Source organism: Cryptomeria japonica, chromosome 9, assembly GCF_030272615.1.
Source record: "Cryptomeria japonica chromosome 9, Sugi_1.0, whole genome shotgun sequence".
NCBI classification, from domain to species: Eukaryota; Viridiplantae; Streptophyta; class Pinopsida; order Cupressales; family Cupressaceae; genus Cryptomeria; species Cryptomeria japonica.
In genome coordinates, this window is record NC_081413.1 from 350723280 (window position 1) to 350749874 (window position 26595).

The window sequence follows — 26595 nt, forward strand, 5'->3', positions numbered from 1 at the left end:
CATCAGGAAATGTAGGATTTACAGAGTGGCCGACCAAGCTCAGGACAACGGCAGGCACATCCAATCTTCATATGATAGAGAAAGCAAAACAATAAGTTTGAATTGGAATGAGCCCGAGGTCGTGGATTTAGATGATTTGATGGCACCAGTCTTGTCTTGTACTCGCAGATGGGTAGACGTTCAGCATCAGAAGTTGAGAGAACAAGGCGTAGCTATGTCTTTTACTTTGGAAGAAAAACCAGCCAAAGGTGGAGCAAGTGTTAGTGAAGGCAATCCTAATCCTAGGAATTCAGGTGAAGGTAACCTTCGATGTGCCAGTGAGGGCAATCTCCATTCGAGAGGTTCGAAGAGAAAAGAAAGATCAGAGAAGAAAGAGTCTTCCAAGAAAAAGCAAGGTGCCAACAAAGATCAAACACCAGGTACTTCTTCCAGATCGGAAAATAGAACAGTTCGAGTGGAAGAGTCCATGGAGTCGATGGTACAGAATGACAGACAGGAGGAAGGACAGACACAGCATGTTTCGTCAGATGGATCTCTCCAAGACTATGATTTAGATAATGATAATGAAGTAACATCTCCTCCCAGACAAGAAGAAATAGTACATAAAGAAATTCAAGTTCAAGAGACAAGATCGAATATCCCAGATTGGTTGAAGGAAAGATTGACTAAGGTGACCGTAATTGAGGACGAGGACAGTGCAATTGATTTAGAGAGCCTTGTTGGACGTTCACATATGACAACAGAGAAGAAGAAGGCTACAAAGATGTCCAAAATGATTCGAGATGAGACTGGATCTAGAAAACTGCAGATAGCTACACCGGCAGCAGATAAATATGAGGGTGAGATCCTAGCAGAGGATTATGATATACAGACTTTTGAGTTAGGACCATCCACAGCAGAGCAGACTTTAGATGATGCCACCGACACATTTGAGGCATTGAAGGACAAGTTTAGAGAAGAGGTAGAAAAGAATAGAAAGCTTGAGAGAGAGGTCGGTGCATGGAGGACATATTTCAGTCACATCAATGAACCTTTGGGACGTCAGGATCCAGTTAGATCACCAGTGCAGGCATTGCCCCTTCAATCGATCAATGAAGCAGAAAGATTCAGGAACCTGGTCCAGCGTACATGTAGTTGGATGGATAGATCTCATACAGTGGCCATAGAATTTGTTACAAGGATGTCGAAGATCATTCATCAGGCTATCCAAGTTCTTGAGATTATCCACAGATTGATGGCAACAGTAGCTGCATTTGCCCATACCAAGGACGTTGTCATCCCTGTCTTGAAAATAATAAGACACACATCCAGGAGAATTTTAGCGCAGGAGAGGATCTTAGAAGGTGATTCTCACAGTTTGTTTCAGTGGTCAACCTTACTCCATATAAAGAGTGTTCTCTTCGAGGACATCAGTGTTAGATGTGGTCAAGTTGAGGAGTTGATCAATCCGATCCAGGACAGAGTATTTGAGGTACTTCGTACCATTCTTGGCAGAAGGATCGAGGTCGAGACAGATGTGGATATCCAGGAATTTGAGGATAGAATCAAGATCATCTTTCGCAAGGACGCAGATGTTACAGATGAGCAGTATGATCAGATGTATGCCACCATGCTCCTGATTGATAGAACGAAGGAACTTGAACCTACTTGGGACGCAGCTCTTCTAGATGCATTCGATCAGGTCATCCACTTAGAAGAGAGTATCAAGAATCTTCCCGAGATTCCAATCACAGAAATCGAAGGAATCGTGACAAAATTCATTGCATATGCTAAGAAAGAGAATTGGAAAGGGAATAAGATTCTAGATGAAAGGTTGTTACAGATGACATGACATCTTATTTCTCATTGGTTGATACCTCCTAGATTTTTGTGCCGAATTTAATATTTGGCTATGTATTTAATATTGTTCAGTAAAAAGGAGGTCATTTGTAACAAACCCTAATTAGGGTTTAGGTGTCATGATCTTGTCCGTTGATTTACTTTCAATCTGGACCTTTCATTGTAACTGGGGATGCTATTTATACCTCCATTTTTCATTTCATTTGGAAATAGATAATAGTCGAATAGTCAGATAAGAGTGAAATAGAGAGATTAGAGTTAGAAGCAATTCTTATTTTGTAGCAAGATTGAGTCTTGAAGAGAGAAATTCAAGCAATTGTTGTATATGATGACTTGGAAATCAATAAAATATTGAAGTTATGGTGTTTTGTTGCAAATTTCTTAAGTTATCTTCATGGTTGTTGGATGTACTTGAATCACGCTCAATCAAAGTAGTTTGTTAATTTGAAAGACTAAGTGTGGGATTTGATATTTGGTAGGATTCGCAATCCAAACCACTAGCTTCTTGCTGATTGTAGGAACGCCTTGCGTGGTCGACTGGAGAACATTTTGAGTCCCTAACCTTCAAGCATTTTCGTATCTAGGATATGTACCTTCGTAGTAGTGTCCTTGGTCTGTGATGCATTGAACATCATTATTACCTTAGAAGATCGCACTAATTTCAATTGAGTTGTTATCTTATGGCAAAATTGAAGTTGGTTGAGTCTTGCCAAATCTCATTCATACTAAGTCATTCATAGGGTTAGGCTAGATTAGACTTCCTTAAACCCTATCCTTTTGCTATTTCTTGAAAGTTCCTTTTTAGTTTAGTAGAATCTTCGAGCCTTTGGAATCCGTAAGACGCCTTGGAGGAAACAGCAAATCACATCATACCACTAAAAAGCTTGTCCACACGTGGAGACCCCACTAAAAGAACCTTGGAGTCCATCTAACTGATCCTTTTTGCAGATCTTCAGCAGTTAGAGACTATTTTCTCAAGAGAGGATAAGATACCTATTGGTATTCTATTCTGTGTATGATTGTGTACAAAATACACGTCAACACACAGTAACAGTAATGACATTAGAGAAAGCCAGAACCCTTTTTTGAAACATTCAGGGGCAGAGGATCAAGCACAGACCATCTGAGCTGATATTAGTCTATATGATATTGCATTATTTTGACATTTATGTGATGTAGACAATGATACTAGTTACTATGTTTGTGCTAAGACTTTTTGTAATGTAAATTTATTAATTTTGCTGCTGAATGATGCTGTGATGTCGTGTGTGTATTGTTGTATGTCCTTTGTGATGCTTTGATGGGACAGTCAATAATTGCTGGAAGGCACGTTATCATCACATATATGATTAATTGTAATTATAATTTGTCATTCACTTCTTTGCTGTTATAACCATTTTCTTTTTGGGCTCCCTTGCTTCTCCCATTCCCTCCAAATTGGGGCTCTTCAGACCAGAGATTCATCTTTTCATATGAATATATTATTCTAATATTTTCTGGTTCAATGGAAAATAACAGACTTAATTTTCATAGGCGACCAGGAAGGCATCCATTTACCTTGTGATAATTTAAAAAAATCTGTGGTGGTTTGTGAGGTGCATTCTAACAATTCTATTTACCTCTTGCACTTGTTTTCTATTGGCAGCAAGAGTTACTTTGGTAACAAAAACAAACCATTTTAGCACAAAAGTGCATTTCCATACTATTTTCTATTGTACATTTTCAGGCATCAATTGACCTTTAGAAGTGCTATATTTATTGAGCTTAACAAAGGTGCTTAGGATGCTTCAAGCTTTGAACCACCTTAAGATTGTGATCAGCATTCCCCCCAACCATAGATTTAAATGTTTAGAGAAAAATCTTGCTGACAAGCAGCTAAATGATGTTGTGCCACTCATTGTAAAATTGACAATCTGAGTAGGAGCTTCCTCTCAATATTGCCATGTTTGCAGTTTATTCTGGCATCTCTCATGAAAGGGAGAATAGTTATGCTACCTTGCTTGACTGATTTCTTATTTTTAAGATTTCTAGGCACCATATCTAGACTTTTCTTGCATATTTCAGATGATAGCATTGAGACTCTATTTATAGCTTTGAACCACCTTAAGATTGTGATCAGCATTCCCCCCAACCATAGATTTTGATCAGCATGGGCCTGTAGATCTTGTCAATGCTACATTCTTAACCCATTGATTATATTGGGATATGCATATTTAACTCGTGGCTAGCATAACCCTTAATTATGTTATATGAAAATTTATATAGCCTTATATAGGTAGTAAGGTTGGACTAGAGGCTTCCTTGACATAAATATGCTATATATAGGATGTAGTGTTTAGTTTATTATTATATTGTGAATTTTGATTTTGCTGTGGACTTTTGGATTTTTATTACTTCAAAGTGGCCTATTATCATCAAGTATTTGCATTTAATACCCATTATATTCTTCTTGTGTAAATTATTTCATTACAAATGGTATCAAAGCATGTTCTTGGCATCCCGAAACAAGAAACAAGGCATTTTTTTTTGATTTAGGAGGGTGAGTTATCAATCACACATTTGTCTTGTTTGGCAAATTTTGTTCTAGTATTTGGAGGGCTGATCAAGGACATATTGAGGTAGCTATAGTGTAGTTTGGAGGTTGATTGAGATATTTTTTAAAGATTATTGTGAAATTAGGGTTTCATTTTCAATTTTGAAGATGTGCCTAGATCTCACAAACCGCTGCGAATTTGTCTTCCATTTTTTAATTGGAGCTGGAGTAGCATCCAAGAAAATAATGGTCCAAATTTCATCTGTTGACTAATATTGAGTTATTGCAATTTTACAGTTTTTGTAAATTCGCAGCATAGGCTGCAGCTTTTAGAATATTTCAGTTCTATTTACATTTTTGGAAACTAGCAAAAATTCATTAAGGGTCTATTCGTTGAATTTTAAATTTTGGGGCCAAGATAATTCCTAAATCACCTATCCAAAGTTAGATCAATTGTGAAAATCAGATTTTGCATTGTCAAGTCTTAGCATGATGGGGCCCTAGAGTAGAGGCTAAGGAAAAAAATACCTCATTCAGAAAAACTCCTGACAAAGAGGATATATATTTGGTTTTAGGTTCAGGAGTGACTTAAGTCAAGATGCCATTTGCATTGGATGTTAAAGTGGGCTAGTTGGAAGAGTATGCACAATAGACATGGAGAAATGGCTAATGTGCAAGGCGAATTGTAAAACATCCATAAAAGATTGCCGTCTAACAATAATTCCATCCAAATGCTACAAGTATCACAACCAATTGCCCACTTCCAATGTTCCAATAATTTAGGGTGGATTGTTAGGACAACCAAATGCTAGTACTCATTAAAGGTCTTAAAATTTGTTAGCAAAAGTAGACAATGAAATGGAAAGGATCTAGTCACTTGGATTAATGACACAAATATTTTTTTGATATTCATTAGATCACTGTTTACTACTACAACTGGTAAATTAAATACAGGAAATAATAATGTACGTGATAATGCATACCAGGCACGACAGTTAAATATATCTTTATTCACACATGCAATTATTACAGAGAAGAGACCAGAGATGGTCGGCCAAGGATTACAATCGATCCGACAATACCCACCACTTCCTTGGCAGTACACAACATATTTAAAGAACCCGATGGTTGCTGAGAGGAACACAACCGTCAACCAACCGACACATAACTATCAAGAGTGACAACCCACTTAATATAATAATTAATACATTGGCAGATAACAAATAAAACCATAGGCATTTTATGTCGTCTACATCATCACCCCCAAAAGAAAGTTGTCTTCCAGACGACAAGTAAACATCAAGTAACATCTAAAAAGACTAATGACAAAAGTGTAGGAAATGACTTGTATTGGACAACCCCAACTTGTAGTGTACCTGCCAAATCAAATGGGGGTTTGGGGGCAACGCCCCCAACGGGGTCAAGGGGCAGCATCCCTCGCAGGGTCCCGAGGTAGTGCCCCTCGTGGGGTCCCGGGCAGCGCCCAGGTGGTACATGGTCGGGTCGAGGGGCAGCACCCCAACACCAATTTACAACCTTCACAACCACACGAAACTCCATGGCGCACATCATTTTTGTGATTTTTAAAGATGCCAAAAACATCGTCAATGAAGCCAAAAAATGGAGATTTCACTCCTACCACCTGCTTTTTCTGTTCTTCCCGTACGGATATGTATGGATCCTTTCGTGTGCCAAATTCTTTCGTGCTCTGTCTCTCTGTATGAACTTGTATGGTTTGACATATTTTCATGTGCTTTGTTCTCCTCGTATGGGCCTTCTGTACGGACTTCCAACCTTGTTGCCTTCCTTCGCCGATAATCCCGTACGGATTTGTACGACGATTCTGAACTGAGTTTTCCGTATGGTGTTTGCACTATGTTCTCTTGTTGTACGGGTCCGTACGATGCTTCACTTGCAATCACCTCCTATCGTATGGAGTCGTACGACCACCTTCCACCAATTCCCTACTTCTTCCGTACTTGTTCATACGACACCCTTATGTCTACCAAAATCCGTATAGGTTCGTACGATAGTCTTTTGTCGCTTGGCTGCTCTTGTCGTACATGTTCAAGAACAACTTGCCCAGCGTGGAGATCACCACCTAGCTGTACAGACTTCAGTGGACGTGACCATACGGTTACATGCCACCACTGTATGGAGTGGCCAAGGATGTGTCATATGGGAGGAACATAACATCGTACGGTGTGGAATGAAACTAATTGCCATGGTGCAAAATAGTAGGGAGTCTGTACGGGTGCAAGATGTACACAATGTCGCCATACAAGTGCAAAATGAGACTGTTGTACGGGTGCAATCTGAAATTGTACACAATGTCGTACAAGTGTAGAATGAAATTGCGGTATGGGTGCAACACAATGTCGCCATACAGGTGCAAAATGAGATTGTTGTATGGGTGCAATCTGAAACTGTACACAATGTAGTACAAGTGTAGAATGAAATTGTGGTATGGGTGCAACTTGAAACTGTCGTACAAGGAAGTTGGGAGTATGAGCTTCTCCATAAATTTCCTGTGACATTGATTTTCCTTCACAAGTACCTATACATTCCACATTATATATTCTGCTCTTCGTACTGTCAGATGTATCCCTCATAACTTTATATGCTTTCATTGTTTGTCCTTCACCAAGGGTTGTAGCTTCAAGAAAATTACATGTTGGTGAAAATACCTTGTAATCCTCCATTTGCCAGTGGAATAGTCCATTCAGGGAAATTGTCTCATCTTCAGAGCAATCTTCTAGTTTGAGCACCCCTTCATCGTTGGGTTCCATGTTGTTCCCCCCTCCATCCATACCTAACTCTCCACCCTCAGACTCAGAGTCAGAGGGTGCCAGCTCTTCACTCATCGACTGGTTCCTCAAGTCAATGACGTGCTTCCTCCCGTCACTCTCGATCGAAAGTGTGTTCCGCTTCCAGTTATGATTCGCCTTGGTAGTAACCAACCATCCCCTCCCTAGGAGTGCATCGTACGCTTTCTTCTGTAACCGGATGACTACAAAGTCCAAGAAGAATTGTTGTGTCCCATCATTATTTTTTGTGCCATCAATGTTCTCAACTGTTGGATGCCGTGCTGGTTGGCTAGAGTGTTGGCTTCCCAAACATTTCCAAGTGTCTTCTGGCAGTACATTTACTCCCTAGCCTCCATCGACAATGGTGTTTGTCAACTTCTTTCGCATTATTTCCATCTTGACGACCGTTGGCTTCCTCCCAATGCTCATCGTTAGCAACATTGGATCACTGGACTCATTCCCTTTGGGTGGTGGTTTTCCCATCAGTTCCTCCTCGTGTGGCTTACATTGTTTCTGGATGACTATGTCGTCAATGACTGTGTTGGCAATCGCCATTCTTAGTTGCGACATAGTTTGAAGAAGGTCCACCACCTTAATGGGTACAGTTGTCTGTAGCACCTGTCGGACTATGTTCTTATTTGACTCCCGCAATGACGTACTTGCAATTCCATTGGAAGTTACTTGTTCCTTCGCCAACACTTGTTCTACTTCGGCTCGTTCCTTTTCCGTACCAGAGTTTGAATAGCCTTCTTTGTCTGTGCTCTTGTGATTGCCAAAACTGCATCCTCATGTTCCTCCATGTCTAGCATATTAATACCCTTCTGCTTCGGGTAGTTGGTGTCTTCATGATTCCCCAGTCCACACCATTTGCACAATAGTTGTACATTGTCTTTCTTATTTTGGCAATCTCTCGCAAAATGTCCCCATTCACTACACTGTCTGCACTGTATGATAGGACGTCCTCTGGAGTTGTACTGTATTTGATTTCGCCCTTGTTGATTTGGCGATACATTTTGTGGTTTCAATGGGCTAGACTCCCCTTGTGTGAAGAGTACTTGTGTACTTATCGTTTTTAAATTGTATGGGCACTCCTTGATTGAATGCCCCAACACTTGGCAAATCTCACAAAACATATTTCTAGGACATTTACCTTTTGTGTGCCCCTCGCTTTTGCATTCAGTACACCATATTCCATTACTTTCTTTATTGGTTATTTTCTCGACCTTCAGTTCTTTCATCATTCTCAACATATCCCATGAAAGGGCTCGTACGGTTTTGGATTCTTCGTCACTACTACCTTCAGGGCTCTCATCATCATCGGTCTTCCTCTTCTCTCGGGAGGAGGTTTTGTTTTCACTCTCGATGTCCATCGCTCAATTGTAAGCATCAGCGTACGAGGACGTTGGCACTACTTTCATCTTCTTGTGCAGTGAGGGTATCAATCCCTTCGTGAACTACCTCTTCTTCAACCCGTCGGCCGACTGGTTTTCCATCTTGCTCAACAGTTCTTTGAGCCTGTAAGCGCGTACACTCTCATTTTTCCCTTGCTTGGTATTGTAGATTTCGGCCACGATCTCATTATCATCCCTCAGGAGCTTGAATTCCTCCTCGAAGGCCTTCTTTAGATTATTTCATCTTGTTTTGTACTGGGCATTGAGGTCGGTATACAAATCAATGGCGATCCCCCAAAGGGCGGCGGGAAATGCTTTCAGCCAGTAGTCCTTGTCATCTTGGCCATTCGTGTCCCATATTGTTATACATGTCTTACAATGTTGTACGAGGTCCTCCGATCCATCCCCTGTGAACTCGGACAGTTTTTGCTTCTTTTGGGTGTTCAACATTGTTTTCACTCGGAAGGTACGTGTGTATTCGCCTTGTGTGCCGAACTTGGGTGGATTGTTTTGACCGCCACGTTCTGATGCTTTCCTTGCACTCTCGGCCACACAGGCGTCCTCTGCACGTCCACCTTCAACGTCCCCAACACTCTGAGTACTTCCAGGTGTGTCGGACCTGGGTGGATTGTTTCGACCGCTACGTTCCGGTGCTTTCCTTGCACTCTCAGACACCTGCACGTCCTCTACACGTCCACCTCCAACGCCCCAACACTCCGAGTACTTCTAGGCTCTGACTCGTTTCTGTGCTCCCTCTGGCTGAGGGTCGGCGGATCACCTAGTCGCTTGGTCTTGACCACCTTGTGGCCTCTTCTCACCTATAATGGGATCTACGGACATGAATCACTCAAGGCTGACTCGATTTCTTTTAAGGTAATGTTGCCAAAATGTTTACTGCTACAACTGGTAAATTAAATACAAGAAATAATAATGTACATGACAATGCATACTAGACACGGCAGTAAAATATATCTTTTTTCACACATGCAATTATTACAAAGAAGAGACTAGAGATGGTCAGCCAAGGATTACAATCGTTCCAACAATACCGTACTACTTCCTTGGCAGTACACAACATATTTAAAGAACCTGACGGTTGCCAAGAGGAACAAAATTGTCAACCAACCTACACATAACTACCAAGAGTGACAACCCACTTAATATAATTAATTAATACATTGGTAGATAACAAATAAAACCGTAGGCATTTTATGCCGTCTACAATCACATGTGGACAAGAGGTAATAGTGGCATCCTACATTTGGAACTTGAGCAATTCACTTGGTATAGATGATTGAGTGCTCGGTTTGTACACTGTTAGATGTACAAGCAATTGTAGATATGAATTTAGTAGTTTCTGGAGATATGCTAAAAGGATTAACTCCAAAAACAGCTCATAATCTTGCTATTCAACTAGTCCTAAGGATCCAACCACCCAACACTAGACCCTAAGATACCATATGTACAAAAAAGTGAGATTGAGATGATGGTACAAGAGATGCTAGAGGTAGGGATTATAAGGCATAGTTAGAGTTCTTGTTGTTAATGGGAATGGTGCACAAAGGAAGATGAAACTTGTCAGATTTATCTTGATCACAAAGAGCTGAACAAATACATCATAAATGATAAGTTCCAATTCTAGTAATTGATGATTTGTTAGATAAGATAAATGATGCTATTTATTTTATCAAACTTGATCTTCATTTTGGCTATCATCAAATTGGAACTACAGATGAGGATATACGTAAGGCAATTTTCTAATCCCATGAGGGACACTATGGATTTTGTTGATGCCGTTTGACCTCACAAATTCAACATCTACATTTCAAAGTTTGATGAAATCTGTTTTTTAGGTTGTTTTTGTAAAACAATTATTTTGGTAATTATTGACGACTTCTTAATATATAACAAAAGATAGGAGGAACACTTGCAATAGGTGAATCAAGTTTTGGACATTTTTGAACAGCATTAACTTTATGCTAAGCCATCCAATTGTGTTCTTGGAGTAAAAAAGGCGGAGTACCGAGGTCATATTATTTCATGAGGTAGTCAAGGTGGATTATCACAAGATCAAGGTCATAAAAATGGCAATACGTAGAACCCCCAAGAACCTATAGAGTGTCTTAGGACTTAATTGGTCACTATCAACAAATTATAAAATGTTATGGCAGTGTAGCAGCACCACTCACAATTTTATTGAAGGATACTTTCCAATGGAATGAAGTAGAAACTAGGCAATTTGAGAAGCTGAAGGAAGCCAGGTGTACAACTCCAGTTCTAGCTAGATTTTTCTAAAGCCTTCATTGTGGAATTGTGATGCTTTTGGGCTACGTTACTGGGTTCTTCTAGGGGACCTCCTAAGTCTCAATTTGTCCTCCCTGGGTCTGTTTCCCCTTGGGTTCAGATAGGGTTCCGCCCAAACATTGTGGGCTCATCCAGGTGGAACTTGGGACAAATTTAGCTGAAACTTGTGAGGAATTTGACATTGAAGTGACAAAAAGGTAAAACTGCCCCCAAACCCTAATTTGACCTCTTAAAACACCAAAAAGGTAAAACCTATTTCATTTTTGCACAATAGAATGAAAAAAAAAACTTCTTTGCTTCATTGCTGAACTTTATTTTTTGCTTACCATTGCTTAGGGAGAGTTGAAGATTGATTGGTGCTTGTTCCTAGCTGGTTCTTATAATGTAGATTCTTTCTCAAAGACATTGAAGAGGAAGATTTCAACAAAAGAGGTAGGTTTTTGTTGTTTGTTTTTATTTTTAAATTTTTCCTTGTATTTTTTTTACAAATTGAAATGAACTCTCTAGTTCTAATTTATAATTTTATTTTTTCATTTTGGTTTGTAGAATGGTAAGTGCTTCTAGTATTGGGAATGAACCCTATTTTAAAATGGACCCAAATTCCCCCCTTTGGAAATATGTGGAAATGGTAGAAGAACTTCCAGGTGGAGGAGGTTTTCTTTGGTTTTGTTCTCATTGCAAAGAACCATATAGGAGCTCATGCAGTTGGGTGAAAGAACATTTGTGCTTTATTCCTCAAAAAGGCATCAAATTTTGTCTAGGAAAGCCAAAAGGTAAAGGCCTTCTTGCAGGAGCACAAGTATTGACATATATAGAAGAGAAACAAAAAGAAGACGAAGCAATTGGGAAACAATTTTCCTCTTCCTTTGGTAAAGAGTCAGACTAAGAAGGGATCGATGGCCTCTCCATCACCTCCAATCATGACCATATAGAGGGCCATCCATTCTTGTCTATACCTCAAGGACAACCTATTTTGTTACATAAGAGAGCAAAGGTACCATTGGAAACATCATTTCCCAATGAGGGTAGGCAAATTGTTGACCAAGACATAGCTAGATGCATCCATGCTAATGGATTGGCCTTTAATGTTGTTTGCTCACCTTATTGGCAATAAATGGTGAGATCAATGAGGCTCCAAAAGGGTTCAAGGGCCCAAGTTATGATAAGGTGCGTACTTACTGGAGAAAGAGGTGAAGCATGTAGAGGACTCCTGAAGCCCATCAAGGATTCATGGATCGAAACCGGGGTGTCCATCACATTTGATGGATGGAAAGATGCAAGAAATCTCCCATTGATTAACATTATTGTGGTATCCCCTAAATGGGCAATGTTTTTGAGAGCAGTGGATTGTGAAGGATAGGTGAAGGATGATCCATTCGTTGCTAATATTATTTTCAAGCCATTGAGGAAGTTGGCCCTCAAAATGTTGTTCAAGTGGTAAACAAACAATACCAAAAATTGTAAGGTGGTTGAGTTATTGGTTGAGGAGCGGTATTAACACATATTTTGGACACCTTGTTTGGTCCACTCACTCAACCTAATGCTACAAAAAATTGGAAACACAGTTGATTGGATCAAACAGGTGTATGCTTAGGCTGAGGAGATCCAAATGTTTATACCAATCACCATATGTCACAATGCATATTTTGACAATTCTCGAGATGTAATTTGAAATTTAGTTAAATAATAAATATGTTTAGTAAACTTTTTAATATTAATTTTTTCTTATTTGATTTTGAAATAGGTTGCCGAGACTCGTTTTGCTTCCAACACACTTGTGTTGAGACAACCTTTGAAGGTTTGTACGACACTAGCTAGCATGTTAATCAACCCTAATTGGAGCATATGGAGGCAATCTATTTCTACAATGGCAGCAAACATCAAGGGAATGATACTAGATGACACTTGGTGGAATTTTGCTGAGTACCTCTTGAATTTCACTGAGCCTATATCGAGCATGATCCATTACTGACATGGATAGGCCTTGTTTGGGTGAGGTATGTGATGGCATTGACTCAATGATTGAGAAGATGAAAGTCATCATAAATGCAAAAGTGCAAGTTCCAGAAGCAACATTCTTTAAACAAATACAACAAATCATTGTTGAAAGATGGAATGACCACTCCATTGCATCTCCTTGTCTTTGCATTGATTCGAAAGTATTATAGTCAGGATCTCCTTATTGACACAATAGTTGCCCCATATAGAGATCCTGAAGTTGCTCAAGGGTACAAGACAACCCTTCGTAGACTCTTTCCCCAAGACCTATGACCCAAGGTGTGGGCTGAATTCATGAGTTTTTTCAGGCACAAATGATTGTGGTCTTGAAGCTCTTTGGGACAAGAGTAGGGTTCCTGCTCATAGTTGGCGGTACTTCCATGGAGAAGTATACCAGCACCTACAACTTATTGCCATCAAAATTTTATCACAAGTTCTTAGTTATGAAAGAAAACTATATTTTTTTTAAAATTTCAATTTTATTCATAACTCTTAACTCTCTTATTTCAAAATCTTGATAGGTTGCTAGTTCATCTTCATCCAAGAGGAATTGGAGCACATACTCCATCAACTCAATAAAGCACAATGGACTACACTCCAAAAAGGTGGAGACCTTGGTCTTTGTATATTCGAAGTTGTTGCTCCTTGTACACAAAGAAAATGCCTACAAAGAAAGGGAGACAAAGCAGAGGGATATTGATCTAGAGCATGTCGAGTTGGATGATTCAGTGGCCCGCCTTGCTGCACTTAAAGTTGATGATGACCATGATCTACATAGTGATCATGAGACTGACTATGCTAGTACCACTATCAATGCCAGTGCCAGTTCCATTGGCACTGTTTGTGGTTCTTCTAATTTACCACAGCATATGGAGGAGGATGATGATATTTGATCAGTGATGGCTGATTGTTGTAGCCTGACATTATTATTTTTGAACTAAAGTTTTAATATGGTGATTCATTTACTATTTTGCTATGTTAATTTGGTTCATTTAATATGGTGGTGTATTTTGCTATGTTATTTGACTATTTGCATAGTGGTGTATTTTCAACTTAACTACTGCTGCATGTATGTATATATTTTTGATTTTTATATGTTTTTGTACTAACGAACCCAAAACAAATGCACCCCCCCCCAAAAAAAAATTGTTCGAACCCGAACCTCAAACTCAAATCCGAGCCCAAACTATTAAGTCTAAGGTCTTTCCTCTTGTACTACAGCTTGATGAGGAAGGCAGAATGATTTTGGACCCTCAGGGAATCCTTTGAGCACATACTACGAGGTTGCAGACGAGGGTGATTTACAAAAAAAGGAAGTGGAAGAATTCTCCTCTCGAGAATTTTACATGGGAAAATGAAGATTTGTGCGAGAGCATCTGATATTGATCTGAATTCAAGAGAAGGATCAAACACACAAATCGACTGTTATGGTAGAGCATCTGATGTTGATTTGTGCACATGCTACACCCTTAAGCCATAAATTGTGTTGGGATATACGTAACCAACTTGTGGTAGTGTAGTCCTTAATTAAGCAGATCATTTACTTAGTCTATATAGGTAGTTAGGTTGGCCTGGGTCACATCCATGGCATAAGTATGATATATATAGTGGCTAGTTTATTATTATCATATCGTGAATTCTATTCTTGTTGAAGACTTTTGGAGTTTTTCCCTCTCAAAGTGGCCTATTATTATCATGTATTAAGCATTCACATCTTATTCCTACTTTATTCTACTCTTGTGCAAGTTAGTTCAGTAGAGTCAACCTATGCCAATGAAAAATTATTTGAGCTTCCAGAAACTTTTACTTCATAAACATAATTTAAGATTTCAATTCTTTGACCACTAAATTATGGTCAACTAACACGAAAAGAAAAATATTTTTGTTTGTGCTGCTCAGACAGATTCAACATATTGACCAAACTTAAAACAAATGTGTTAAATCTGTTATTTTGTTGGAGATATAGGATAGTCTCTTCGTATTTATTCCTCTGCTGAATGCCTCTATAAAATAAATGGTCTAAAGGAGCATTTTTTCCTGGTTCAAGTTGTGTATATAATTGTGTCTCCTATTGTTTTCAATTAGAACCTCAAAGCTTTGGATATTCCGTGTTAACTAATAGTGAAATAAAAAAGGAACAATTGTTTTAGAATTATTTACTAACAACCAGGTATATTTAGTTTGTTATTATTGTCAGTGACATCGCATCTATAAATGGACAAAGATGACAAAAACGAATGATATAAGTTGTCTCTGCAATATAACTTTTTGTGTTGTCAATCCTTGACTAATTTTGATATCTCACGCTAAGGGAATGTGTTGAGAAGTTGCAGCTACTAAGCAGCCCTGATGAGCGTGCTCGAAAATTACAGGAAATTCCAGAGGTTATTGCTGATCCAAATGTAGATCCAGACTATGATTCAGATGATAAAGAGGACATGCCGAAAGGCAGCAATCAAGGTTTTTCAATTCTGTTTCTTTTAAATTTTTCTGTTTATTGTGGATACTCTTTAGGCAAATTAGGATTATGAGCTTTTAAATTGTTTGTGCAGGTATGGATTCTCATCAATGGGACAATTCAAAGGGAGGGTGGGATGGTGTCCAACAAATCTCAGGGAATACTTGGGAAAACAGGAAAAGTAGTACATCCTCGCGTGGACGATCAGGATGGAAGAGAGGCAATATTATTACACAGAATCATGGTTGGTCTCATGATCACCTGGACAACAATGAACAAAATACTAATAGTGCAAATTGGAACCGGGGAAAAGAGAAATCTGGAGACGAACAATCTTCAGGTTGGGATTCCAAAAAGAGTTGTGTGAGGGATGATGGAAGCAAAATTGAAAAATGTTCAAGTGAGAAAAACATAGCTGGATCAAATTGGTGTGGATCGTATGCTGGAGTTGGTAGCTTGCATTCAAGTTCGGAATGGCAGCAAGAGAAGGATCAAACACACAAATCGACTCTTAGGGTAGATCTTTCAACTAAGCCTCCAATTATGGAAGAGGTAAGTGAAACAGGGAAAGTCTGGCACTATAAAGACCCAACTGGCACAATACAAGGACCCTTTTCTATGTTGCAACTGAGGAAGTGGAATATGAAAGGATTTTTCCCAATTGATCTGCGGATTTGGAGGACACATGAAATGCAAGAGGGTTCAATACTGTTAACTGATGCAATTGCAGGGAATTTTCAGAAAAAATCAAATAACTTGGAGGCTAATAGGCATTCTGATCAAACCTTTGCTCCGAATAGAGCAGTTATGATAAATGAAAACCCTGGGACTGGCTGGACAGGGAATGGTGCATCAACATGGACGGGCTCAGAACAAAACTATATCTCTAACATGTCGAATTGGAAGTCCGATGGTGGTCTGGTTTCCTCTACCAATGATGGAAAATTCATGAAGAATTCAAATCATGAGTCTGTTGGATGGTGTAGCAGCATTGACATACAACATGGACAGTCAACAAATGATGGATGGGCTATGCCTCAAAGTTCCGGGCATACGATGGCAACTGTTGAAGCTCCAATATCAGCAAAGGAAGGATTAAATTGTGTAATCACCAGTTCTGAATTGACAGACTCTATGACTGTTCAATCTCTCAAATCTTCAAATGCAGGTTGGAATGCAGGTTCCAGTGAGGTGTGGGGTGCATCTAAAAATTCTGAAGGTACATTGTCAGCATCTTTAACTGTTGAAAACCATAAATTTTCAGGAGGTTGGGGTGGAGATTCAAATGAAGGTATTGGTGTACTTAAAAGTTCTACAAACCTGAGGTCAAGCTTGAGTGCTATTGAAGCTTCCAGTTCTGGAAGAAGCAGTTGGGTTGGCAGTAACCCATCAATGCTCAGAGGTGGAAATGATGGCATGCCTGTATCCCATTTTTCTGATGCTCTATTGACAAATAGAGCTTTGGGTGGATCCCAAATTTCTGAAGCTTCTATGTTGAGAAATGCAGGCCGGGACGGGGGTCCAACTAAAGGTTGGGGTATAAATCAATGTACTGATAGTTCTTGGAAAACTCCTTCGGTTGCCACTGTTGAAATTTCTAAATATTCAAATGAAGGTTGGTGTGGTCCCAAAAATTGTGAAAATATGTTATCATCATCTTCACCTGCTGAACCTCCAAAGACAACAATGGATGGTTGGGGTGCACACCAGAGTTCAGAAAGTTTGTCACGAACAGTTTCAGTAGTTGAGACTATTAAGTCTATAAATGAAGGTTGGGGTGCACCTCCAAGTTCAGAAAATCAGTGGCCAAAAGCTTCAGAAGTTGATGCTAGCAAATTTACAAATGAAGGTTGGGGCGCACCCCAAAGTTCTGAGAAATTATGGACAGCTTTGACAACTAGTGAAGCTTTGGAACCTATAACTGAAGTTGGGAGCAGTGGTCCCAATGGAAATTGGGTCGGGAGCACCCCCAGTGAAGGCTGGAATGAATCTGGAAGAACTGAAAACATGGAGAAGGTTACTAGATCAGAGTCACGGAACTCTCAGAAAAGTTACCATGACCCAGATTCTGCTGGAAAGTTTTGCAGTAGACCAGCCCATGAGGGTTTTCGGTCCTCCAGAAATTCAAAAAAGGACATTCCTTGTAAGTTTCATGGAAGAGGCTTTTGTAAACGGGGGGCTAATTGTGAGTTTCACCATGGTTAACTTGTCAAGTTGAATTGCTACAATTAATGTGTAATGAGTCATATCGCTGAAGGTGAAATTGCTTTGACAGTTTTATGTCAGTGCAATCATTTTTGTAAATTTTTTGTAATACCAAGATCGCTTTTGATTCTGTAATAAGGCTTTCCTATTTTTGGCTTCTTAGCTGATCTTGCTGCAGTTCAAATTTTAATTAACAAGGGCAAAATTGAGATGTACAAATATTTTATTACAAAATATACCAATGTATGAACATTCTGAAGTTTGACCAATGTGCACAACATGAATATGCTTGTTAGATGACTTTAAGAGCAGAACCGTGTCTAAGTAATGCCAGTTTGAAACATCTCTTTGTTTATCATTCAATCATTAAGTTCTTTATCTCATTAATGGTAGATGCTTTTATCTTAGTTCCTTACTTCGATGTTGATTTTTGGGTTCCTGATTAGACATTTAGGATGCGACTGACCTAAACGTAAGAATTTGTAATTTCCTCCTTTTTCACTATCTAAATGCCTTGTATGAACAAAGAATTCAAATCAAGTTTTGAGGAAATTCCTTTGAATACCACATAATGCATGGATATTAAATTTTTGTTTTCAGTAGTTTGCCTTATGGTTAGATAACCCAATTCATCACCATATGATAGCTAGAATTTCCTGACAGTTGATTATCTAAATGTTTTGTATTAAAAAAACCTAATGGAGCTTTGAGAAAATTCCTTAGAGGATTAAATAATGCAAGGATATTTAATCGAAGTAGTTTGCCTTGTGATGAGGCTTGACCAATGCATCACCATATGACATATTTGTAATTTTCTAAATGTTCATTTTCAAAATATATTGTATTAACAAAGAAAATTCATGGAGCTTTGAGAAATTTTCTTGAGTAGTCCGTATGCAATAATTTTTAATCTCCATTTCAAGTAGTGTGCCTTACAGTGGGGTAAGAAAACTCATGGAGCTCTGAAAATTCCTTTCGCAATACATATTGCAATTATATGTAGTCTCTGTTGCAAGTATGAATCACAGCGGGTTGGAGCAATGCAAACAATATGACAAATCCAATAATACCTACAATCTAATCCATATTTCAGGAGATTGAGCACTCCTGTCCAGTCTGATCCTTAAGCTAGCTAAGACAAACATCATATATCACACTCAAGTATTGCAATTTGCAAATTGGCGTTTTCCTTGATGTCACGGCATTTGCTTCTGTAAAATATTAATTTTCAACTTACGTATTAAGACTGTGCATTCCCAATTAAGAGGAATAAATAAAAATCGTTGGGAATTTATTATATTTTTGTGTATGTTTTACAACTCTTACAGACTCTACACCACGCCCCTGAGAAATTTTTTGGGGGTACGTGAAGGTGGATTCATGGTTTTACACATTTTGTAGTGGAATACTGCTTTGTGGTTTTCTAATTTTGTGTGGCGTGATGCTGATTAATAATTTCCTGTATTAATGATTAGGGTAAACTGCCCGCAAATCTGAAATGTCTTATTGTATTGTGAATGATTGAGTTATTTTTGTGCACGTTTTATAGCTCTTACAGATTGTACAACCTGCCCCTGAGAATTCTTTTGGGGGCCGCCAAAGGTGGATTTTGTGCTCATGGTTTACACCCTTTGAATTGGAATATTGATTAGTGGTTTTTTAATTTTGTGTACTGTAATGCCGATTAGTAATTTCCTATTTTGATGATTAAGGTAAACCGCTTGCAAATGTGAAATATCTTATTGTATTGTGAATAATTGAGTTAATACACTGTACTTTGGCTAGGTTTTGTCTTAACCAGGTTCGGAGGGTGAATTTCCTATTGTTATGGTTTGTGCGCCATTATTTTCTCTTTATTGCATATAAGATTTTGTTAGCATTGATTTATAGTACGAATGTCATCATTATTTTTATTTTTCTACTCCATTTAAATTTCTGCTAGCATTGCTGCTTGTATAGATTTGTTAATAGTTCTCTTACAAAATATAATCACCATTCTAAAATTGAAGACTGTAAATGTACATATATTCTTTATTTTTTTTCAAGCATACTTCTGATTTTGAGGGAAGGGAATGGGATGGGAAGGCACAACAAACATGACATGCAATAAGTAAAGATTGTGATTGTGCGTAATTGCTAGTTTAGGCTTGGGCAACAGACACATGAGAGGAAGTAGCAGTAGCAGTAGCAGTAGCAGATTACATAGGCACGCACTCATGATTGATTTCATAAGAGTGGTCCCATTTTGAGGAAATAAAAATCTTAAAGCAAAAGTGATTCCACCAATAATGTATAGAAACTTGGGGAGGGAATACAAGCTTCGGAAACCTAATTCGGATACAATTTTTTTCCACTCTAAAATGATGTAAACTACCTAGTTGCACTTTAAATACAGCTTATATTTTTGGTCTCTAATGATTTTTTCCTGTCGTGTTTGAACGTTACATCTTTATGTTTGCCATTTAAATTTTATTTCTATATTTTACCTCAAAGATTTATGCGATTGAGGAAAAGTAATCAAGAATTTAAAAACACAATTTTCAACCCCCAAAACAATGCTTCTATGTTTTCTAGGCATCAGCTGCATAGGAAACTTAGGAAGCCCCGTGCATGGGTCCACACTATAGTGAGTGGTTAATATGTATTTTCAATTTCGCTGTCAGAATGATTTACTTCATCCACTGTTTGCATACCAAAATTATATTTTGAAATGGTAGCGATCTGTTATATTTTGATGGGTGTTTGTATGATTATAATGCTCTAGTTCTTCGACTATCATGAGTGATTGTTTTTCCTTTTTGGTGGAATTTATCAAATATTATGTGGCATTAGCAAATGTGAGAATGTTTTATGTTAATCATTTTGGCTTCATAACAAATATATAACGTGATTTATTTGAGGTTCATTCATCGTATGGTATAAGAGAGGTGAGCTAAGTTTTCCTTAGGTCCTTGTATGATAAGTTGATTTCATTTTAAAATTTTGCAGAACCTTGTATTCTCGTTGACAATTTAATTGGTCAAACCTATTGCTTGGGGATTAGGTCGAAAGGTCAATTGAAATCCTTATAGGAAGGGACCTAAAAGTTGCTTACTAGACAATGCATACTAGACAATGCAGAGGTGTAAAGTGTACCACTTGCACTTTTTCTTCTCATTTTATAGCATTGTGCATAGCATCCTAAGAACACATGATTTGTTTTGATTTAGGGTACACATTGACCTCAAAAACATTAAGAAACACCAATAAACCTCTACTTGGAACATTTCTAGAACTGCAATAACTTTTCTTTCTCATTTTAGGGCTGTAGTTGTGGCCTTGACCTAGTTATGAGATGCACATGAAATTATGAACCTTAGTTTTCAATTCAAATTTAACTCTAGCCCCAATTTGACTTAACCCCAATTCATTGTTACTTGCTAACTACTAGACTAAAAAAAAAAAATTGTGTACCATAGATTCATATTTTTAGGGCCATCATTAGGAAAATCCCTTCACATCTATCAAAAGAATCACCATCACCAGTGGTCACATCTCTATTAACACTCAATCTTTGCAACAACAAATATCAAAACACTAATTTTGGCATTGTCTACCACTCCAACATCTATTATACTTCATTGCATTCTTGTCTTAGGTATTTTGCATCATTGTTAACCATTGTGCATATGTTGCATATGTTGCTTGTTGTGCCTTCCAACTTTAAATTAACCAAATTGATCAACAAGTCTTGATGATGTTGGAAGGGGGAAGTTTAAGACACCTACACACCCCAACTTTGCAATCTTCACAATGCTTTAGAACACATCCCAAAGTTATTCATGCTCTGGTCACAGTTGGGACACCTCTAATTAATTGCTAAATTAATCAACATGCTAGCCCTCCTCCAATTATAGTTGGTAGAATAACATTAATCAGTGCCCTACTATTCTAAGGATAAACCTTCTAAAATAAGATAGAATAAGGGGGCCAAAATTGGATTTTCTATTCATAGGTAAAGCAAATCAAATAACTTTACTAAACATTGAAGCCTTAATATGCTAAAGAAGGGTCACCAAAGAGGCTTAGTGTCACAATTGGATTTTCTATTAGTAGGTAAAGCAAATCAAATCACTTTACTAAACACTGAAGCCTTAATATGCTAAAGAAGGGTCACCAAAGAGGCTTAGTGTCACATTTTTAGGTCAAGATAAAAAATGTAAGGTTTAGGTCCATATGTACAAACTTTCGATCTAGAACCACACATAACTCTATATTTCACAAAACATAGTTACAATAGTACGCATCCCAAATCTAATCTTAGGTTTTAGGTATTTGATATTTGTTATGTTCAAACCAATCTCTCTTCAACATTAAGGAACACATATTTTAGTAAATTTGTTTATGTTTTTGTTTCAATTCTAGGTATGGATTTACATCAAACTCCTTTATCTAGGTCATTTTATGAATTGATTGTTTTAAATTTATTATCGCATATATTTTGAAGAGGTTATTTTATTCTTTTCATTTTGGTGAACTTGACATTTCTTTAATTTTTTTTACTTCTATTTTAAATGTTTTTTTTTTTCATGATTTCTCAATTCTAAGTCAAATCTAAATTTCATAATGGATCTAGATATGCTCTTTCATGATGATATCCTTCTTACATCTCATGATAGTTCTATAATCCTTAAGTCTAGGTGCTTTTGATGTTTTACCATATGAGAAGCTCAAGGATCTAAATGTGCATATTTCAACCGTTTCTCTACATGATTTGCATAATGATGTAACTTCTTTAGTCTATTATGGCAATTTCATGGATAGTCCATACAATCCATTGAATGTTGATTTTTTTGTTCTTATTGAAGAATTCACATTTAGTAACTTTGATGGTACTAATGATGCATGCTTTCTTGTTAGGTTATTTTTACTTATAGAGTATGAACATAAATTAGATGATGCGTGTTTAATGAATGAATTTTGGAAGTACTTTAATCAACAAGGCATTGCAACAAATTGATTTATAGCATTTAGTTCATATAGCTCATTCACTACATTGACACAAGATTTTATTGAGTATTGTAGTTGAGTATTATACTGTTCACACTAGAGTGATTAAGGATGTTATGGATCTTTTTTCTCATTTTACATCTTTAGACAATCCTACCCTTGCATGTATGTACTACCTAATGTGTGTTACATAATGATTCATTGTATCATAGGGATCCTAGTGATTCTTGCTTGATTATATACATGCTTCTCATTTTCATTCATGCATGCCATTGCTTTACTTAATGATGAGATATCCTTAGCCAATGCTATTCCTTTATATCTATCATTGGTTCATGGTTGTAGTGAACTATGTTTATTAATAAAATTTTGAATCAAATTTCTTTAATATTAAAAAAAAGAATAATGACATGATCAAACTAAGTATTTAACATGTCTAAACATTAACAAGTATGCATCATCATGAATGTATAAATAAATATTTTCCTTCCAATTAAACTCATTTATATTTAGGCACAAACCAAATTATGTTTTTGGCTATTTGTATGTAAGGATTTTCATTAAAAAAGAACAGATTTGAACATATAAATTTTACATCTTCTCAAGTATACATGGTAATACAATGAGTCTATATAATCAAGTCTTTGATGATATTCAATTGCAAGATGGAGCACCATTAGGACGCTTTTTCTCCATTCATAGATTGATGGTCCCTCACACCCTTCTAATACACTTCATAAAGGTAGTAGATAAAGAAGTCTGGAAAAAATATCACGTGTCACTTGAGAACTAGTGTAGTGTATTGAATTTGTTGCATACAATCTTCCATACAACTCTAGATACCCTCTAGCTAAGTATGACAACTCTTCTTGAAATGCAACCTATTAGATACTATGAATCAACAATGAAAGAAAAAATTGCATTGCTTTGGCCAAAGTTTTATAATATAAGGTCATAATCCCATATGGATATTTGTGTCATTGTTCACACACCCTTTTCTCAAACTGGTCATCAGAAGGGCACATTTCACTCACATGATTTTTGGAACTTTTGAGTGTAATGACATGGTCTGTTCTAACTCAAAATGCTAAAAAATGGTAGGTACCTTATGGATTTAAAATCCACCTCCCAACTTTAAACCCTCATAGATATGGCCATAGATATTTTATTTGGATGAAACAAAAGGAAACACTAACTTTCTTAAACCCTTTGAACTCAATGGTGATCTTAGTTTTTCACTAGAAAGCTCCAACTTTGACCTATAATAAAAAATGACAAATCTAGCATATCTATAAAAAAAATATAATTCTGTAGATCGTCATTCTGTTGGTTGAAAATTTTGTAAACTATGTGAATCTACAAAATTATGGTTTCAATCACAACAACCTGATATTTAATATTTAATATCTCCTATTCTTCTAAGGGAAGGCTCCCCCTTTAACTTTCTACTCTATTTTACTAAAATGAAATAAAACCTTTTATTTCTATTCTAAGCATGGGTGGAACGTCATCATGTCTTCTTTTTAAAGATAGATGTTATTCATTTCCTCTTACTTCAGGAAATAATTTACAATATAGAGAAGTAAAAATCCTTACACTTTCGATGTTACAAATTAACTCTAAATGCAAGAATGAGTAAAATATGGATAAGAAAAGAAACAAAGTTTCTATGAAGGGCTGAAAGTTCTCTGTTGCTTCTTTGGGACGAGAAAGAGTGCTTAATCTCAAAGTCTTAAAATCACTGCTCTCCTATCCAACTTTCTTAAAATAATTTATTTTGTAACCCAATGTGATAACCAATAAATCGAAAGTAAAGCACAAAGCTTTATACTGATTCCTGATTATACTTTTGATAATATTTTTCTAAAAATAATAACAAGAGCTCAAAGTCTTCAAATCACAATTTTCCTTTTTCAAGATTACACAATAAAGCACAAAGTCTTTAAAGTATAACTTAAATGTATCTCAACTAAACTTAATTTTAAAGTACCAATATGAAGCACAAAGTCTTCAAACTAATATCAAACCCACCAATTCCTATTCTATCAACAATTGCCAAGATATGACACAAAGTTCACAAATTAACGATTGCCTCTACACTTTAACAATATTCTCAACACACCTTCACTTGAGTAAAATAATAATTTATAATGAAAATGACATAAAAACATTCTCACCATACACCACCAATGAACCCAACATAAAGTTTGGATGCCAAAAGCTTTCTTCTTATTTCATCAAATTGTAAAATTATAAAAGGAACACAAAGTTTCACTTCTTAGCTTTTCACTCCAACAAAGTTTCGACATATATATTAAAGATAATAGATACGAATTAGAATGAGAAACCTCTTATATATAGGAGAGAAGTGCAACATAAAACTAGGAAAACTACAACGAATTGTAACTAAGTCAAAGGTGGAGTTCGATTTGACTTAGGGCACATGCATAGCCTAAGTGCAAAAACTAAATATAAAATTGACAGTTAAGGTGTTAATGTCTTATTAAAAAATGCATATACTATGAAAACTACTAAGTGTCCCTAGGTACTCCATTTTGATCTTGCTTCATGAATTCCTCGAACTTTCACAAAGCTGCCTTCATTGGTTCTTGATCAGGTCCTTTTGTGTGACTTGTAATGGCCTTGACTCGGGTGATAGAATCTCTTTGGTCCATGTAGCATTTCTTGCGTTTCTTCAAAAGTGAAGCTAGATCATCCAAATTAACTTGGATATCCAACATCTTGTCAATTTAGGACATTGAGAAAGTTTGTTTATCAACCTCTTCACTGACCAACAAACTAAATTCCTTAATAATAGCATCTTCATGGAGGGACTTTTGATTTTCATCAAAGCAAGTGAAGGGAAGAGATGAAATATTTTCGATGATGTCTTTCCCTTTATCATTACATTCTTTCTGTGCTTTCCTCAAATCTTTGATAAGTACCTCAAGAACATTCTCTTCTTTTCCAGTGTCTCTCGTTGCACAATGTACATTTCCCTTGAAGGAACCGCTTCATTATCGACTAGAATATCTAATTGGAAATCCTATAACTTCAGCCAAGAGTCAAAGTCTTTCTCATGCATTTCCAATTCACTTGAGAACAAATTCAAAGTATTATCAATTTCAATTCTTACCTTCGCTAGGTTGTTTACAAGAGTGACTGCTAAACATAGGAGATGAGTTCCCTGGATCAACAATCTATCCATACATTTTCCCAGTGTCTTCCCTCAAGAATTTAATTGTTCAACTTGTTTAACAACTTGTTCATCACCTGAAGAAGTGACTGGCTTAATTACCTCTGATGATTTGGTAATCTTGATCAAGACTTCTGTGAGCCGATCAACCTGTTTCTTTAATTTATCTTTCTTCATCTTCTCTTCATTGAACATTGTTACAAGGTGCTGGAAAGAAGTCTGAGCATCTTCTACCGTACCTTCATGCATTTGTTTGCCCAAATCAATCCTCCTGATGATATAATCAGTAAGCTGCACTTTATCAAGATCTATATCTTGAGGAGGAATAGCCATTTCCACATATTTGTTCTTTGATCCATCTACCTTCACCCTAGATAAAGTTTTAGCCTTCTTCTTACCATTGGGCTTAACATGCACCAATTGATCTTAAAATCAAAATCATTTGGAGATACAACTTGCTTCTTCCTCTTGGGAGTGTTAAACACTAGCCAATGTGGCAATGATGAATCTTCATCTACTTCAACAATCAAAACCTTTGTAGCCAATTCATGTGTGTCAACACTAGTAGTAACAAGGGGTGAAGAGAAAGTAACAATGTCAGGTGTGTTTGAAACAATGGAAACCTATGGAGGAACCTAGGTTTATGACATAAAATACTCAAAATCTTCCAACATGGAAGAATTAACCTCAGATAGATTAGGAAGGAACACGGTATCAAGGTTGTCATGAGGTGTGTCTAGGGTTGATTCACATGTGGAGGAAGAAGGAATGACAAGTACTTCTTGAGCTCGGGATGAGAATGTCATAGTAGAACTCAAAGGAACACCATCAATAACAGAGACTAAAGTAGTACCTGTGATATTGCATGATGTAGG

The 26595-nt window shown here is 37.2% G+C and overlaps 1 protein-coding gene across 1 annotated transcript in view; it reads left to right on the plus strand.

The window, feature by feature from the left end:
• Nucleotides 1-17800, plus strand: part of LOC131029705 (zinc finger CCCH domain-containing protein 44) — a 97063-nt gene extending 79263 nt beyond the window's left edge. The window contains exons 9-10 of the mRNA XM_057960307.2: nt 15178-15332; nt 15425-17800. Of these exons, the coding sequence (XP_057816290.2) occupies nt 15178-15332; nt 15425-17535 (2266 nt within the window). The 3' untranslated portion in view covers nt 17536-17800. The remainder of the gene's footprint in view (nt 1-15177; nt 15333-15424) is intronic.
• Nucleotides 17801-26595: the final 8795 nt, after the last annotated feature.